This window comes from Vulpes lagopus, chromosome 5 (assembly GCF_018345385.1).
Source record: "Vulpes lagopus strain Blue_001 chromosome 5, ASM1834538v1, whole genome shotgun sequence".
Taxonomy (NCBI): domain Eukaryota; kingdom Metazoa; phylum Chordata; class Mammalia; order Carnivora; family Canidae; genus Vulpes; species Vulpes lagopus.
In genome coordinates this window covers 100,082,867-100,098,426 of record NC_054828.1, presented here as the reverse complement: position 1 = coordinate 100,098,426, position 15,560 = coordinate 100,082,867, and the positions used below count along the sequence as shown (strand labels likewise).

Here is a 15,560-nt window from a genome sequence, read left to right as displayed (position 1 = left end):
GAACATAGAATCATGACCCAAGTCAAATTCAGACACTTAACTGACTGAGCCACCCAGGCACCGGATCCCCTCTAGCTCCTTACCAGCTTTTTAGCAGGTGACCTTGTTTTCTACTTCACAGATTAAAACTGTAGGTATAGAACAAACATCTGTGCCTGCTTTGATCTTCTTCCCTTCCTTTTTTTTTTTTTTTAAATTTTTTATTTATTTATGATAGTCACAGAGAGAGAGAGAGAGAGGCAGAGACACAGGCGGAGGGAGAAGCAGGCTCCATGCACCGGGAGCCTGATGTGGGATTCGATCCCGGGTCTCCAGGATCGCGCCCTGGGCCAAAGGCAGGCGCCAAACCGCTGCGCCACCCAGGGATCCCTTCCCTTCCTTCATAGATAAAAGTGTCCCTTTAAAAAAAATATTAGAGAAAAAAAAATATTAGAGAAATGTTAGAGAAGATGTGAAGGGCTAAAATATAAAATATAGCCCAGGGGTGCCTCATTGGCTCATTAGGAAGCAGGGGGAGCGGCAGAAGGAGAAGCCGACTTAGGGAGCCCGATGTGGGAGCTTGATCCCAGGACTCTATGATCATGACCTGAGCCAAAGGCGTACGGTTAACTGAGCCACTCAGGCACCCCAAACAGTGTCCCTTTTTAAATCTCATTCTTTGGGCTGTATTCTCTCTCTCTCTCTCTCTTTTAAGATTTATTTATGAGAGAGAGAGAGAGAGAGAGGCAGAGACACAAGCAGAGGGAAAAGCAGGCTCCATGCAGGGAGCCTGATGTGGGACTCGATCCTGGGTCTCCAGGATCACACCCTGGGCTGAAGGTGGCACTAAACCACTGAGCCACCCGGGCTGCCCTCTTTTTTCTTTTTTGAAGTTTTATTTCTTTAAATGGGGCACCTAGGTTGCTCAATGAGTTAAGGGTCTGACATTTGGTCTCAGCTCAGGTCTTGATCTCAGGGTCATGAGTTCAAACCCCACATTGGGCTCCACTTAAAGAAATGTATTATTTATTTAATCTATCTACCCCATGTGAGGCTCGAGCTCAACACCCTGAAATCAGGAGCTGCATGCTCCTCCTACTGAGCCAATGAGGCACCCCTGGGCTATATTTTATATTTATATTTTATATAGCCCTTCACATCTTCTCTAACACTAGAGTTTTGCTGTATGCCCTTTCATATTAGTACAGATCATTCTGTTGTTGATTCCTTCTCCAAGCTCTGAAATTATACTGCTCTTAATAATTCTTTGAACAAAAACCCCATCATCAACCTTGCACAACACATTCCCCATCCCTCATTGATTTATTCCTCCCTTTCAACTTCAACCAAAGGCCTGAAAATATTTCTTTACCTCCTAGTCACAGTTCAGTGCATCACAGTCATCCTTCTGTCTCCATCACTCCACAGAAACTTCTCTACTTAAAAGTTCCCTAATAATTGCCAAATCCAATGGACTATTTTCAGTCCTTATCCTTTAATCTTGATGAAGTCTTTAAAATTATGTCCCTTTTTGAATCCATGACTACGTTCCGACAGTTTTTATTCTGTATTCTGTGCAGGTTCCTTTTTTCTGGCTGTGCTTAAAGTAACCTTGGCCCTATACTCTTATCACTCCAAATCTCAATCCTTGTAACTCCAGCTAGCAATTATATTTTAATATAGTTCCCAAATGTACACCTTATACTTTAGGCCTTTTTTTTTTTTTTTAAGATTTATTATTTATATGAGAGGCAGAGGAAAAGGAAGAGAATCCTCAGACTCCCTGGTGAGTGTGGAGCCCACAGAGTGCTTGATCCCAGTGCCCTGAGGTCACAACCTGAGCCAAAAGCTTAACCAGCTGAGCCACTCAGGTATCCCTTTAGGCCTCTATCTTAAGACTTGGACTTTAAATTAAAAAAAAAAAAGACCTGGACCTAGTTACGCTTTCGTTACAGTTTTGACCTCGGACTGTAAAGTCAAACCTCCAAAACCCACTCATCATTCTACTTGCTCATTTCCCATCTTGTTTCTTTTTCTTTAATCCCTATCTCAATGAATGTTACCTTAAACATTTACTCTGTTGTCCAATTAGAAACCTAGGGATCATCCTATTTTTATTTTACTTTTTAAAAGATAATTACTTATTTGAGAGAGAACGCGCACAAACGAGGAGAGGGGCAGAGAGAGAATCCCAAGCAGACTCTGTGCTGAGTATGGAGCCCAACAGGGGGCTTGGTACCAGGACCCTGAAATCATGACCTGAACCAAAATCAAAAGTCATATGCTCAACCAACTGAGCCACTCAGGCACCCCAGGGTCATCCTATTTTTAATTCCCTCATCTAATCAATGACCATATTCCATCAATTCTGTTTTGAGTATCATCTCTTAAATCTATCCTTGCATTTCTTTCTTTTCTTTTTTTTTAAGTTATTTATTTGGGAGAGAGAAACATAGGTAACGACAGAGAGCATGAGTAGGGAGGCAAGGAAGAAGCAGGCTCCCCACTGAGCAGGGAGCCCCACATGGGGCTTGATGCCAGGTCTCTAGGATACATAACCTGAGCGGAAGGCAGATGTTCAGCTGACGGAGCCACCCAGGCACCCCTATCCTTCTTTGCATTTATAATTTCTAGTGGAACAGTTCCTGGTGTTAAAATTTTTATCTCAGCAGCATCTTGAAATTTTTCTATATATAGTGGTACTGAAATACTTGAATGAATGAATAGGTCTTTGGAAAAGATACTTGACTGTAATAGTAAATAAAGAAGATAATTCTTGAGCATAGAAACTAAGCTGAGATTAGGAACCACACTTTTTTCTGGCCTCAAATCAGATTTTGATTTGAGAAGAAAGGAATGTTCAAGGTGTATAATATACAAATTAGTAGTAATCTACAAGTGGAAGGTGGTGAAAAAAAGTCCCATATACTGTGATGTATAAGATGAGCCTTTTTGTTTTGTATTAGAAAACACTTGGTTATAGAACTTCTTAAAACCCTTTTAATCTTAGGAGGCTGTGAACTATCATTTCATTGTGCTACATGTATTGTAAAGAAGAGTAGTTGACACTTAAATTATAAAACAAGTCTTATATTTGTCTAGAGATTGAAGAAAAATATAATAACCTACATTCTGCTTCAGAGCCTCTCATGAGTCAGTAGCAAGATTTTGAACTCCTTTCTAGTTTGTGCCAAGCATACCACATTTCTTTTGTATCATATTTCCCATTCTGTCTGCTTTTATTTTACCTCTGTGATCTCTCCTAAATGTCCTTTGCTTCAAACACATTGTACCCTCCTTGGCCTACTTAACTCCTGTTAATCTTTCAGGCTGCTCCCGTACTTTGATGAATCTGTACCAGGTATTAATTGAAAGAGAAGTACTTTCTCAAGTCTCACTTGAGGAAACACTCCTGTGATGGTTCCCACTATATTCCATATAGGCTTTTTGAAAATGTTAGATCTGGATTACTTCATTTTTTCATCTTTTATCAGCTTTTCTGTTAGTTTATCCTTGACTCAGTTTTTGTTGCACAGCTCTTAATGTTCAGTTTGGTTTAGGTTTTTCATCCATTTCTTTCTTTTTTTTTTTTTGTAATTAAATTTGCCAGTGTATAGTATAACACCCAGTGCTTATCTCATTATGTGCCCTCCTTAATGTCTGTCACCCAGTTGCCCTGTTCCTCAACCCCCCACCTCCCCTTCTGCAATCCTTTGTTTCCCAGTTAGGAGTCTCTCATGGTTTGTCTTCCTCTCTAATTTTCCCCCACTCAGTTTCTCCCCTTCCCCTATGGTTTCTTTCATTATTTCTTATATTCCACATATGAGTGAAACCATATGATAATTGTCTTTCTCCGGTTGACTTATTTCACTCAGCATAATACCCTCCAGTTCCATCCACATTGTTGTAAATGGTAGTTATTTATCCTTTCTGTAGGCTCCATCCATTTCACAGTATTTTTTTGGTGTTCGTGTGTGTATTTGTGTCTGTGTTTATACCAGTCCTATTGTTTCTGTTTAACTTTGAGTTGATTTAAATTTCCTTTTCTCAATTACAAAGCTTTCTAAAAGCAACTAATTGAAGAAATAAACCTCCAGTAGCTTAGTTTTGACACTTCCCTCCATGAATTAGCTCTTTGATTAGCTTTAGAAGTAAAGAAATTATCAAAAGAATAAATTCATATTGCATTCATTAACTTTAACTTGGTTATATGGTTTTGTAAGACTGAGTCAAGATTTATAATTTGAATTCCCTTATACATTTACATTATTGCGAGCACAAGTAGTTTAAAATTGGAATATCCAACCAGTTGATTATTTATTACTATTATAGGTTACTTACTAGTGCAACTGTATTATTTTGCAGTAATTTGGAGAATTAGTTAATTAAAAATGTTCTCATTGTTAATTCATCTTAAGTGAAATGGTTATAATGAGTCAGCCATGTTTTAACACTAAAGTTTCAGAAATCGTTGAAAAGCAATAATTCTTTTAGTTTATTTACAGTTCAAGTAGGTTTTATTTTTTTCAAGGAAAAAGGAAATGTGACTTGCCACTTTGCAGACATATTGTTTATTTTATTTCCTAGTACAGAAAATACGTTGCAGGCTTTAACTCTTATTTATAGAAACTCTTTAGTATGTTTTGTGTTTCAGTTTCAGAAGACAAAAACTGAGTTTTGTATCTGAAGCAATTGTATCTTATCCTTAACTGATTAAAAGAAGATAAGAAAAATAGTGTCTTAGAACAACAAAATTATTGTAGTGAATATTCATGTAGTGTCTTAATTCATGTGTTTCTGCCTATGTCTGGAATTTAATCATTCCTCAAAGCAGCCCAAGTTTTTTGTCTGTATCTTTATCCCCCTTTTGGCTGCAAGCTCTGTTTGCTCTCTCCTTCAGGGTCTTTGTTGCTCTTTATAAAGAAGTAGAAAACTTATTCTTCAGAGAGCAAAGGGGCAGGAGAAGAGCTATCTTAAGAGGTTTTTATTTGTGCCAACATAGAAGTGCTTTGTGGTAGGCCATCTGGACCGGGAGATTTCCTCAGAATGTAAAGTATGTCGTGAGATTTAGAGAGCTGGGATTTGCTCTGGAACTATCTGGGAAGGCAGCAGGAAATGCAGACAGAACTGGTTTATATTGCTTGTAACGTAGGTGGTAAGAATGGAAGACAGCTTGCCTGGTCTCGCTTCAGTGTGTGTTTCCTCTACACTTATGAACTTCTGCACTGGTAACGTATCTTTCCTTTCCTAGTAATTCAGACCTGTCTCATAGACTGTACTCATGACAAAAGAAGTCTGAGGACTTGGGAATGCATCTAAATCCATTCTCTCCCCCCTCCCCCGCTCCTCTCTTTAAACATGTGTCAATAATGGCATAAGTATTTGCCTGTATATCTTCATAAAGTACTTAAGACTGAACTCACTGTATAAACAAATATAATTGTATTGTGAGGGCAGAGTGGGCTTTACTCAACTTTTTCTTTCCCTGCCCCCCCCCCCCAAAAGGATGGCCATTATTATTATTCTTGAGGGAAAAAGAAGAAAAGAAGCTTTTAATGGAAAATAATCTAAAAATGCCTCTCTAATAGCAAATCATAAATTGTGTAATTAAGCTTGATGTCTGCTTCTCTGAAGCCTAACCAAAAAATTTCATCAGAAGCAGAATTATCTGTTTTTAATTATTTTGTGTTAAATTAAGTAAGAGTTGTGGGGGGGAGGCCATTTTAATTGTGAATGAATCCTGGTGATACAGTGAAGTAAAAGTCCTTCTTGGGACCAGCAACCATACCCAGAGTACTGCAGCAAAAATGTTTTTCATTTTTTACTCAACAGAGCTCTCTTTTAATTTATATTAGTAGATGAATTTTTAGTAAAACTATATTACAATGAAAAGAGTCGTAAAAATGGAAAAAAAGTTAGCATTATTTGTATTATTTCATTAAAGCCAGAAATCTTACTTTCATATAATCATATTGTTAACTAGAAGTAATTAATGTTGTCATTTGCTAACAAAATAATACAGCCAAGCTTTTAACATTTGAAATGCTTTATTTAATTAAAACTTGTTGGAGAGACAAGTGTGATTTTTGGAAGTAGATTATGATTAAATAGGGAATCTTGTTTCCTGCATAAATATAAATACATCTTGCTGTTTTTATGGATATACTTGGTTTATTTCCACAAATAAATTTTAGCTGTTGTAGAATACATAGTGCATGACTTCTTGATTATAGTCCTTGAATACTTCTGTCTTTATGCAATAAAATCTGAAGACAACCAATTCCAATTTAGAACAAAACAAAAAAATCATTTAGGCTGTTAAGTCCCTTCTGATAGGAATTTACTCATGTGACAGGTCATTTATAATTGTGCTTTGTATTTTGAAGAAATAATGTTTAAAGACCGGGTCTTCTTTTGAGTGTATTATATTGACTTTTGTGTCTCTTCTTAGCCTGAGAATATTCTTTTGAACATCATTATATTTATATTTATACTTTTACAGAAATACTTTAATTCACTATGCTAAAAATCTACAAATTAACCAAATTTGCATTGAAAATTTACAAAATAGGTTTACATCACAGCCTAAATTAGCTTAGCTTAGCTTTTTTTTTTTTACTGAGAAAATAATTTAAATTTTATTTACACAGAATTGTAATAAGTGTGCAGAAAATTCATCTAAAAGTGTATAAGATAGCAAAAATCCTCAAGAAATCCTGCTTCTCATATACCTGTGGACTGTAGATCTGTATGTACATGTAAACCTAGGGATATACAGTTCCACACAGAATATACTATAATTGTTTGCCTAGCAGATTTTTTGTTCTTCATAGTATGATGTCACTCAGCTTATGGTTAGAAATACACATCATCCTTTTTAAGAGCTACGTAGTATACCATAGTGCAACCATTTATTTAATCAGTTGCCTATTGATAGTCCTTTAAGCTAGTGCCATATTTTTTTAAGTTGTAAACAGTGCATGGTATTACTGTCATTTCATGTTTCTTCATGCTAACTAGCTCTTCTGATCTTCTAATCTGCATTATCTTTCTACCCAGTAAGGCCTGCAAGTGTCTTAACATTAGCAAAGGGAGATCAGAAATGTGTTCTTTGGATGGTATTGTGTATTGAATAATATACTTTTCTGAAATGGGCTATGTTCCCCACCAAAGATTTATAGGCAAGTAAGGGTCCTACCAGTAGCCCTCAAAACTGTCATAAAAACCATCTGGTTTAGTTGTTTCTATGACAAAACCTCAGAGTTTTTTGCAAGTACAACTCTACTTTTTATCTGTTTTGGAATTCAATTTGCAAAGATGATTTCATTGTTCTTCAAAAAATAAAGTGAGGAAACCAACTCTGATTTACTCATCCCCAAAGTTGTTTTCAGAAGAGAAAAATCACTTGACTGCCCCCCCCCCGCCAAAGCATAATACAATATATGTTTTGATTGTTTTTATGACAAAGATGTTATATTATCTGCAGATACCTCCCTATACTATCGAGATTCATACATGATGTTGCACGTAGCCATAGTTTACCACTCTGTAATATTCTGTTGAATGTTTGTATCACAGTTTATTTACCCATTTTACAGTTCATGAACATTTAGCTCTTTCCCAGTTTGTTTTTATTTTGAACTATATTACTGTAAACATTCTTGAACGATTATCTCTTGGTGTATGTGTAAGAGTAGAGACTGGGAATCCCTGGCAGACAATTTGTTTTGTAAATAAAGTTTTATTGCAATGGAGCCATACCCAGTCATTTTTGTATTTATCAGTAGCTGCCTTTGTATTACAAAGGCAGATCTGAGTAGTTGCTACAGAGGCTGTATGGTCTGCAAAGCCTAAAATATTTACTATCTAGCTCTTTAACAGAAAACCTTTGTTAGCCCTAGTATAGGATAGGATATATACACCTAGGAATGAAATTTCTGGATCATTAGATGTGTGCATTTTCAGTTTTACCAGATAATTCCATAGTTGGATTTTTTTCCACCCAAAGTCTTTGAAACAGTTTACCTACTACCAATAATGTATGAGTTACTCTATCCTGGGGAACACTTGATACTGTCACACTTAAAATGCTTTGCCAGTTCAGTGAGTATAGGATAGTATTTCATATGGTTTTAATTTTCCAAAATTATTAATTAATTGAGGTGATTGAGCCTTATTTTATATACTCATTGGCCATTTGTTCCTTTTCCTTTGAGATGCTTGGTCAAGATTTTTACCAAATTTTCTGTAGGATTATGTCTTATAATTTGTATGAATTCTTTATTCAGGTTACTAATCCTTTACTGGTTATAGGTGTTAAAAAACTGTCTTCTCCCAGTTTTTAAATTGATTTTTCTCCTTATTTTGTCTTTTAGGATATATTCTGAATTCTAATGTAGATATATCACTCTCTGGTTTATGCCTAGTACTTTCTGTGTCTCACTCATTTAGAAACCTCCCCTCTATTTCCAGGGTATGAAAATAGTCCCTCTTACTTTGTAAAGGTTTTATAATTTTGCCTTGAACTCTTTGATCTACTTGGATTTGACTTCAATATATACTTAATTTTAATGAATTTGTAAATTTTATTTATTTTTTAATTTTTTTATTTATTTATGATAGTCACACACACACACACACACACACACAGAGAGAGAGAGAGAGAGAGAGAGAGAGGCAGAGACATAGGCAGAGGGAGAAGCAGGCTCCATGCACTGGGAGCCCGACGTGGGATTTGATCCTGGGTCTCCAGGATCGTGCCCTGGGCCAAAGGCAGGCGCTAAACCACTGCGCCACTCAGGGATCCCTGAATTTGTAAATTTTAATTTAACTTGGGAACTTTAGCAATTAATTCTTTGTGTGTGTGTGTGTTTTTTTTGTTTTTTTTTTTTTTTTTTCAGCTGGAATCTTTTTCTCACTTCTGGGCCTCCAATGACACAAATATGGCTGAGACTGTTTTTTCCTCTGTTTAGTTTGTGTATATCATATACATAATGGATGTGTATGTAATATTCATATCTAATATAATTTTTTAAATGGAGAAGTCCTAATTTCAAAGAATATTTTCTTATGAAGAGTTCAGAAAGCTTGATTATTCAATATCCCATAAAGTAGGAAATTAGATTGAGAAGGAATGTTGCTATAGATAGGTATAGTTAATCTTAACTACAAAGAGGGAAGCAGAAAAGGTAGGGAGAAAGATTAGAAATTTGAAAATGTTATTCTTCCAATTATTTAATTAGAATTATAGTAGTCTCTAAGGCATCATTCTCTCACAGTGCTTATAGCACAAAGTAATATTCTCAGTGAAGATGGAGTCATCTAGAAGTGACTAAATTATAATTGCATGCCCTTGTTAGGAAGGCAAGAAATCATTTTATTTTGGAAAGATTTATACAAAGTCATTGGCACTGAAAAGGTGCTAGAATGTATAGGCATGTCATATTCTGATGTGATGCTGGATTGACAACTTTTGGGTATTTAGAATATATTTATCTCTGCAAAGATAATGTATTTCTCTCTCTCTCTTTTTTTTTTATTTTTTTTTCTCTCTCTCTTTTTAAAGATTTCATTTACCTATTTAAGAGAAAGAACAAAAAAAAAAAAGAGAGAGAGAGAGAAAGAACAAGCACAAATGGGGAGAGGAGGGAGGAGACTCCATGCTGAGCAGAGAGTCTCCTCCCTCCATGAGAGGGACACGAGACTGGATTCCAAGACCCTGAGTCTGCTCAGCATGGAGTCTCCTCCCTCCATGAGAGGGACACGAGACTGGATTCCAAGACCCTGAGATCATGACCAGAAGGTTGACACTTAACCGACTGAGCTACCCAGGTGCCCCTACAAAGATAATATATTTCTTAACTCAAAAGCCAAATTAACTGATTCATTGTAGTAAAAGCTTAATGAACAGCTATGATTGTAGTTTTAAACTATAATATTGAAGATTGAATATTGAAGTTTACTAGTTACTGATGAACTCCTTTTTCTCTCCTTTCACCTACCTCAACCTCTGACCCCACAGTGAATTTAACAACCCTTGAGAATTCATTTGTAGTTCATATGTTAGCTTTCAAGGCTAGAAACCATTTTGAGAAGGAGCAAAGACATCAGAGGCTACTGTGGCATAAGGAAAAGGAGCTAATATACTTAAGAAAAGGGAGTATAAAAACCTCCCAGAGGGGTGCCTCGTGGCTCAGTTATTAGTTAAGCTTCTGACTCTGGATTTCAGCTCTGGTCATGATCTCAGGATTGTGAGATTGGCTCCCTGCTGGGCATGGAGACTGCTTAAGATTCTCTCCCTGTCTGTTCCACACTCCTCTTTCTCTCCAAAACAAACACAAAAACAGAAAACCAGCCTCCCAGAAAGTATATATTTTATTACAAACTGATATATTTTGTGAACAAGAGTGTGGTGGATTAGAGATGGAGAGAAGAAAAAGAACAAAGTTTTCAAAACAGAGCGAGAACTATGCATTCTATAAAGTCATCTGAGGGAGGAACTCTAACCTCAATTTGCTGTGTGACCAAGAGTAACTCACCTGATTACCCAGTCTTAGTTTATTTATCTATAAAATGGCAGGAGAGGTTGTTGGTCTTTCAGAGATAGTCTGTTTTCTAGCTTTAGTGATTAGTGAGTGCAAATTTAATTGCCTTGTATTCTAGTATGTTTTTAAAATAAAATTGGAACAGTGCGTGGAGGAAACTTTTAAGAACTCAAGCTTCAGAAGCGATGCATTTTAACTTAAGTAACAATACATTTTTATGGTGACTTTTAGATAATATGGAAATACACTGAAAAGCAAAAATTGCTTTTTACTCCTATCTTTTTAAATCTTTCTCAGTCAGGAATAACAATCACCAGTTTGATGTGTAACCTTCTAGACCTTTTCTATGTGTACATTATATACATTTTTAAATACAAAACTCTTTGGGTTTTTTTTTAGAAGTATATTGGTGCATATGTATATTTTAATAAATTATTCAGTATGTATTGTTTTGAAATTTGGTTATTTAAGTTGTCTTGTAGATCTTTCAAATTTTTAGTTTATATACCTACCTCATTGTTTTTAATTTTCTACAGTGTGAATGTATTATAGCTTTTTAACCACATCCATGGACTTTAGGTCATTTCCAATTTTGTGACAGTAGTAAACAGTGTAGTAAAGAGTATCTATACAGGATAGAAACTTATTGAACCCTAACTACATGGCAGTACTGTGCATTTTATCTAAAAATTTCAAGCCTAAGGTAAGTACTAATTAGCATGAAGAAATTACATAGGAGGAAACCAGTCACAGAGCTGGCAAGTAGCAAACAGATTTACTTAAGCCATGTTCATGCACTTCTCTTCCATACATAGCTTTTGTTGAATTCCCAAAGAGATTCTTGCTCCTGAAGAGGTCAAGAACCAAGATTTTAGCCAGGAACGGGTTACAGAATTTTAGAACTATGAGAAACTGTGGGGATCAACTGTTGTGCTCTTTTGTGTCTCCACTGTTAATGACCTGTAATAGATCATCCAGCGGAGGAAATTTGAGAGTGCAAGAAGGAGCATTGTGATAATGTTTATACTAATACAGCAGATACATTTGTCTTGAACAGATTGAGATACACAGACACTGTAACTCTGTCCTGGACCACCATCACCTTTCATGTGGGTTACTACAATAGCCTCCTGTCTGGTCTTATATTTACTTTTATTCTGTTCCAGCCCATTCTCACACAGCAGCCAAAATAACTTTTTCAAAACAAAAACCCGAGTATGTCACTCAGTAGTTTAAACCCTCTTAGTAGCTTTGTGAAAAATATATTTGGTCCTATGATTATTGTAAGAATGCAGTGTGAAATAGAGTAAAGGGTCCTTATATCGTGAGTCAAGAGTCCTGTGTTTGAGTCTCAGGTATCAAGACTAATTTGGTGACCGTGGGCAAGCTATTTAACTTTTCAAGCTGTTTCCTCAAATATATAGATAGTGTGAGGAGGGGGGATATGGTAATAAATATGAAAGGTACAATACAAATGCAGGACAATGTTAATAGTTAACCTTGGGTTTGTTATGTCCTTTGAAAACTGTCCTTTGTGTCTTATCACAGTATCTAGTAGGTCATGTTAGGATATTTACAACTGAACCACCTTTCATGTAACTGTCCAAGTTTCACATAATAAAAACCTCGTCATTGAGGCACCTGGGTGGCTCAGTTGGTAAGCATCTGGCTCTTGGTTTTGGCTCAGATCATGAGGTGGAGCCCCGTGTCAGGCTCCACACTCAGCATGGAGTCCTCTTGGGATTCTTCCTCTCCCTCTGTCCCCCACTCCCCTGCTCACATACTCTTCCCCCACCCCTAAAATAAATAAATCTTTAAAAATAAATCATAGTGGCATAATACAACACACACAGTGTTTAGCTGGACCATTGTGGAAATGAAAAAAACCTCAAATGTTAAAATTTCTAAAGTGAGAGAGTGAATTGTTCTTACTAGTCCTTTTTTAAGCACCTCAGAGTTTGACAGAACTGCCTTTTACGTAAAAAATGCACCCATATATGCCAAATTATAACTTTGGTACTCTTCTGTTGTATTTTAACATTTATTGGATGTCAGGCATGTCCTAGGTACCTTCCTCATAACCTGTGTAAAGATGAAGAAATTGAGGTTCAAAGAAGTAAAATAATTTGCCTAAGATTATACAACTAATTGTTGTTAAAGTCTAAATTGAAAATAATTTTTTCCTTTACCAGTAATTCTCAAATATCGTCCATGAAACACCTCTAAAGGCAGAAGAGAGTACATATGTATTCCTGAGACGTCTGTAGGCATATATGATCTTAAACTTGAATATTGTTTACTGCACCATAATAGATGGTGATAGCTTTGCTTTTTAAATGCTGAGGATTTTTTTTTAAAGTCTGAGTTAAATTGTCTTTTTAAGAAGATGAATAGCACATTATCTCAGTATGAGAAAAATGGCACACTGTGCCTTATTGTGTGAATGACTGACTTGGTTTATGTCACTCTGGTCCAAACCATTCTTATGTAAGAACCTGAATTCCCCTCTGATTTTTCCTGCTTATGTGAATTAGCCAACAACAATTGAAGTTTCTTTATGTTTGGGTTCTGACTGACCCAACAGTTTGTTCTCAAGTTACATAGCTTTGGAAGTAGTTTGTAATTGCCATGTTATAAACTTCATTTAAATAGTTTTTTTGTTATTGTTACATACCTAAGGCAAATAAATACTAGCTATGTACTTTAGAACCCACACTCCCCTCCTCACCTCCAACTACCTCCCTGCCCTAAGAGATTGGGACATCAGGGGGTTAGAAAGAACTGCAAGAATATATCAGCAATATTTTGTGGCATTTTAGGAGTGTAATAGTAAAGACAGAAATAAAGAGTGCTTTCTGATCATTGATGCTGAAGGTGAGTGGTTTCCAATCTGATATACAAAGCAAAACTGAAGTGATTTGTACTCCTTTTTTATTTTCATAGAAAAGTGGGATAATGATGTAATTAAAAAGGATGCTTTGGTGGGGCAACTGCATGACTCATTTGATAGAGTGTCCGACTCTTGGTTTTGGCTCAAGTCGTGATCTTATGGGTCATGAGATCCAGCCCAGAGTCAGGCTCCATACTCAGTGGGGAGTCTACTTGAAGATTTTCTCCCTCTACTCCCCGCCTTGGATGCATATGTGCATGTGCATGCTCTCTCTCTCTTTCAAATAAATAAGTAAAACTTTAAAAAAAAAAAAAAAAGGTGCTTTGGGTAGTTTACTGTCTTATAAGTTTCCAGAAGTCTCCAAAATGATATATTTCAAGAACATTTTAATGAAAAAAACAGTTAAGGTGATATATAATAATAGAGAAAATTTGATTATGGGGAAATTTTTCATAACTTTAATTATATGCCAGATATGTGAACTTTTACTATTTTTAATTCATTCAAATAGCTATGAAAATATTTATAGAAGTTAATCTGTGTAAAAATGGTGGTTTGGGCTTTTTCCCCAATTTTTATCATCTTTATAAGAGTTACCTGAATAGATCTTATTTAAGTTATTTCTTAAAAAGTTCACTTTAAAAAAATCCATACTTTATTTTATAGATGATAGTATTTCTGCTGCAAGTACATCTGATGTTCAAGATCGCCTCTCAGCTCTTGAATTACGAGTTCAGCAACAAGAAGATGAAATCACTGTGCTAAAGGCAGCTTTGGCTGATGTTCTGAGGCGTCTTGCAATCTCTGAAGATCATGTAGCCTCAGTGAAAAAATCAGTTCCAAGTAAAGGTAATTGTATATTAAAGTAGGAGGAGTCTTGCTTTTTGCAACACTTTCTTTGCAATATTTTATAAAACTTGTGTATTTTATCAGTGACATTGAAACTGGGAATAATATAATCTATAGTTTCTCTTTTGGATTAGCTGTGACTGTAGTTTGTTTTTCATTTCCTTTTTATTCCAAAGATATTTTGAAAGTTTACTCTTTATTATTTTAAATGGGAATTTTTTTGTAATACCACTGATTGGACTTACAGGCTATTATGTCATAGTATATGTGTGAATTTAGTATCTTCCAGTTAGGTAACAAATTTACTGAGGGCAGGAACTGAATCTTTGCGTCACCCATAGTAATTAGCATTGAACATACCAAGTAGGCACTCATATGTACTTTTTGAGTCAGTCCTCTCACCTTTACAGAAATTATAAAATTATAAAAATCATTATAATTTAAGTAGCCTTATCCAAGCCTTTGGTGGTCATTTGTGAGCAGAATCCTGAAGAATTTATACTCTGAAACTTAATACTAACCCCAATACAATGTTAATTTTAACTTCTAGGATCCCTGGGTGGCGCAGCGGTTTGGCGCCTGCCTTTGGCCCAGGGCGTGATCCTGGAGACCCAGGATCGAATCCCACATCGGGCTCCCGGTGCATGGAGCCTGCTTCTCCCTCTGCCTGTGTCTTTGCCTCTCTCTCTCTCTCTCTGTGACTATCATAAATAAATAAAAAATTTAAAAAAAAAATAATAATTTTAACTTCTAGATATTGAGTGTTTTGTAGGTTGAAAGAAACAGTCATTAGGATGCTGTTATTCTGAGTTGGGAGCAGATACTGTGTGGCCTGCCTTTCCCTTCCTCCAATCACCCAGAAAGAATTTAAAATTCTTTCATGTTAATCAAACAATTGATTCTGTTATTTCATATATCTTACTGCTTTTTTTTTTCATAGAGTACGTGGACATTGGTGTAATTATTCCCCATTTTGGCAGTAGCAAAAGAGACTGAATTCTGTTTCTGAATATTCGGTTAGAGGTATATATGATGTGAAGATAGACACATATAGATCACTGAATTGCAGGTCTAGTGTTAATGTTAATTGTGGCTAGCAGTAAGAATTTGGGAATATTCAGTTTATGGATAATAGTTGAAGCCATAGAAAGAGGATGTAAAAATGAGAACAAGGCTCTGGAGAGTTGTGTTGGGAGCCTGTATTTCAGCAAAAAAAGAGTGATTCCTGTTGCCAGATGCTACAAAGAGGTTGAATAAAACAAAGACTGAGAGGTGACTATTGGATTTGGCAATTATGA

At 35.9% G+C, this 15,560-nt stretch overlaps 1 protein-coding gene across 1 annotated transcript in view; it reads left to right on the top strand.

Annotated features, from left to right (window-relative positions):
• Window positions 1-15,560, top strand: part of EML4 (EMAP like 4) — a 156,936-nt gene that overhangs the window by 52,055 nt on the left and 89,321 nt on the right. The window contains exon 2 of the mRNA XM_041757000.1: window positions 14,080-14,262. Within this exon, the coding sequence (XP_041612934.1) occupies window positions 14,080-14,262 (183 nt within the window). The remainder of the gene's footprint in view (window positions 1-14,079; window positions 14,263-15,560) is intronic.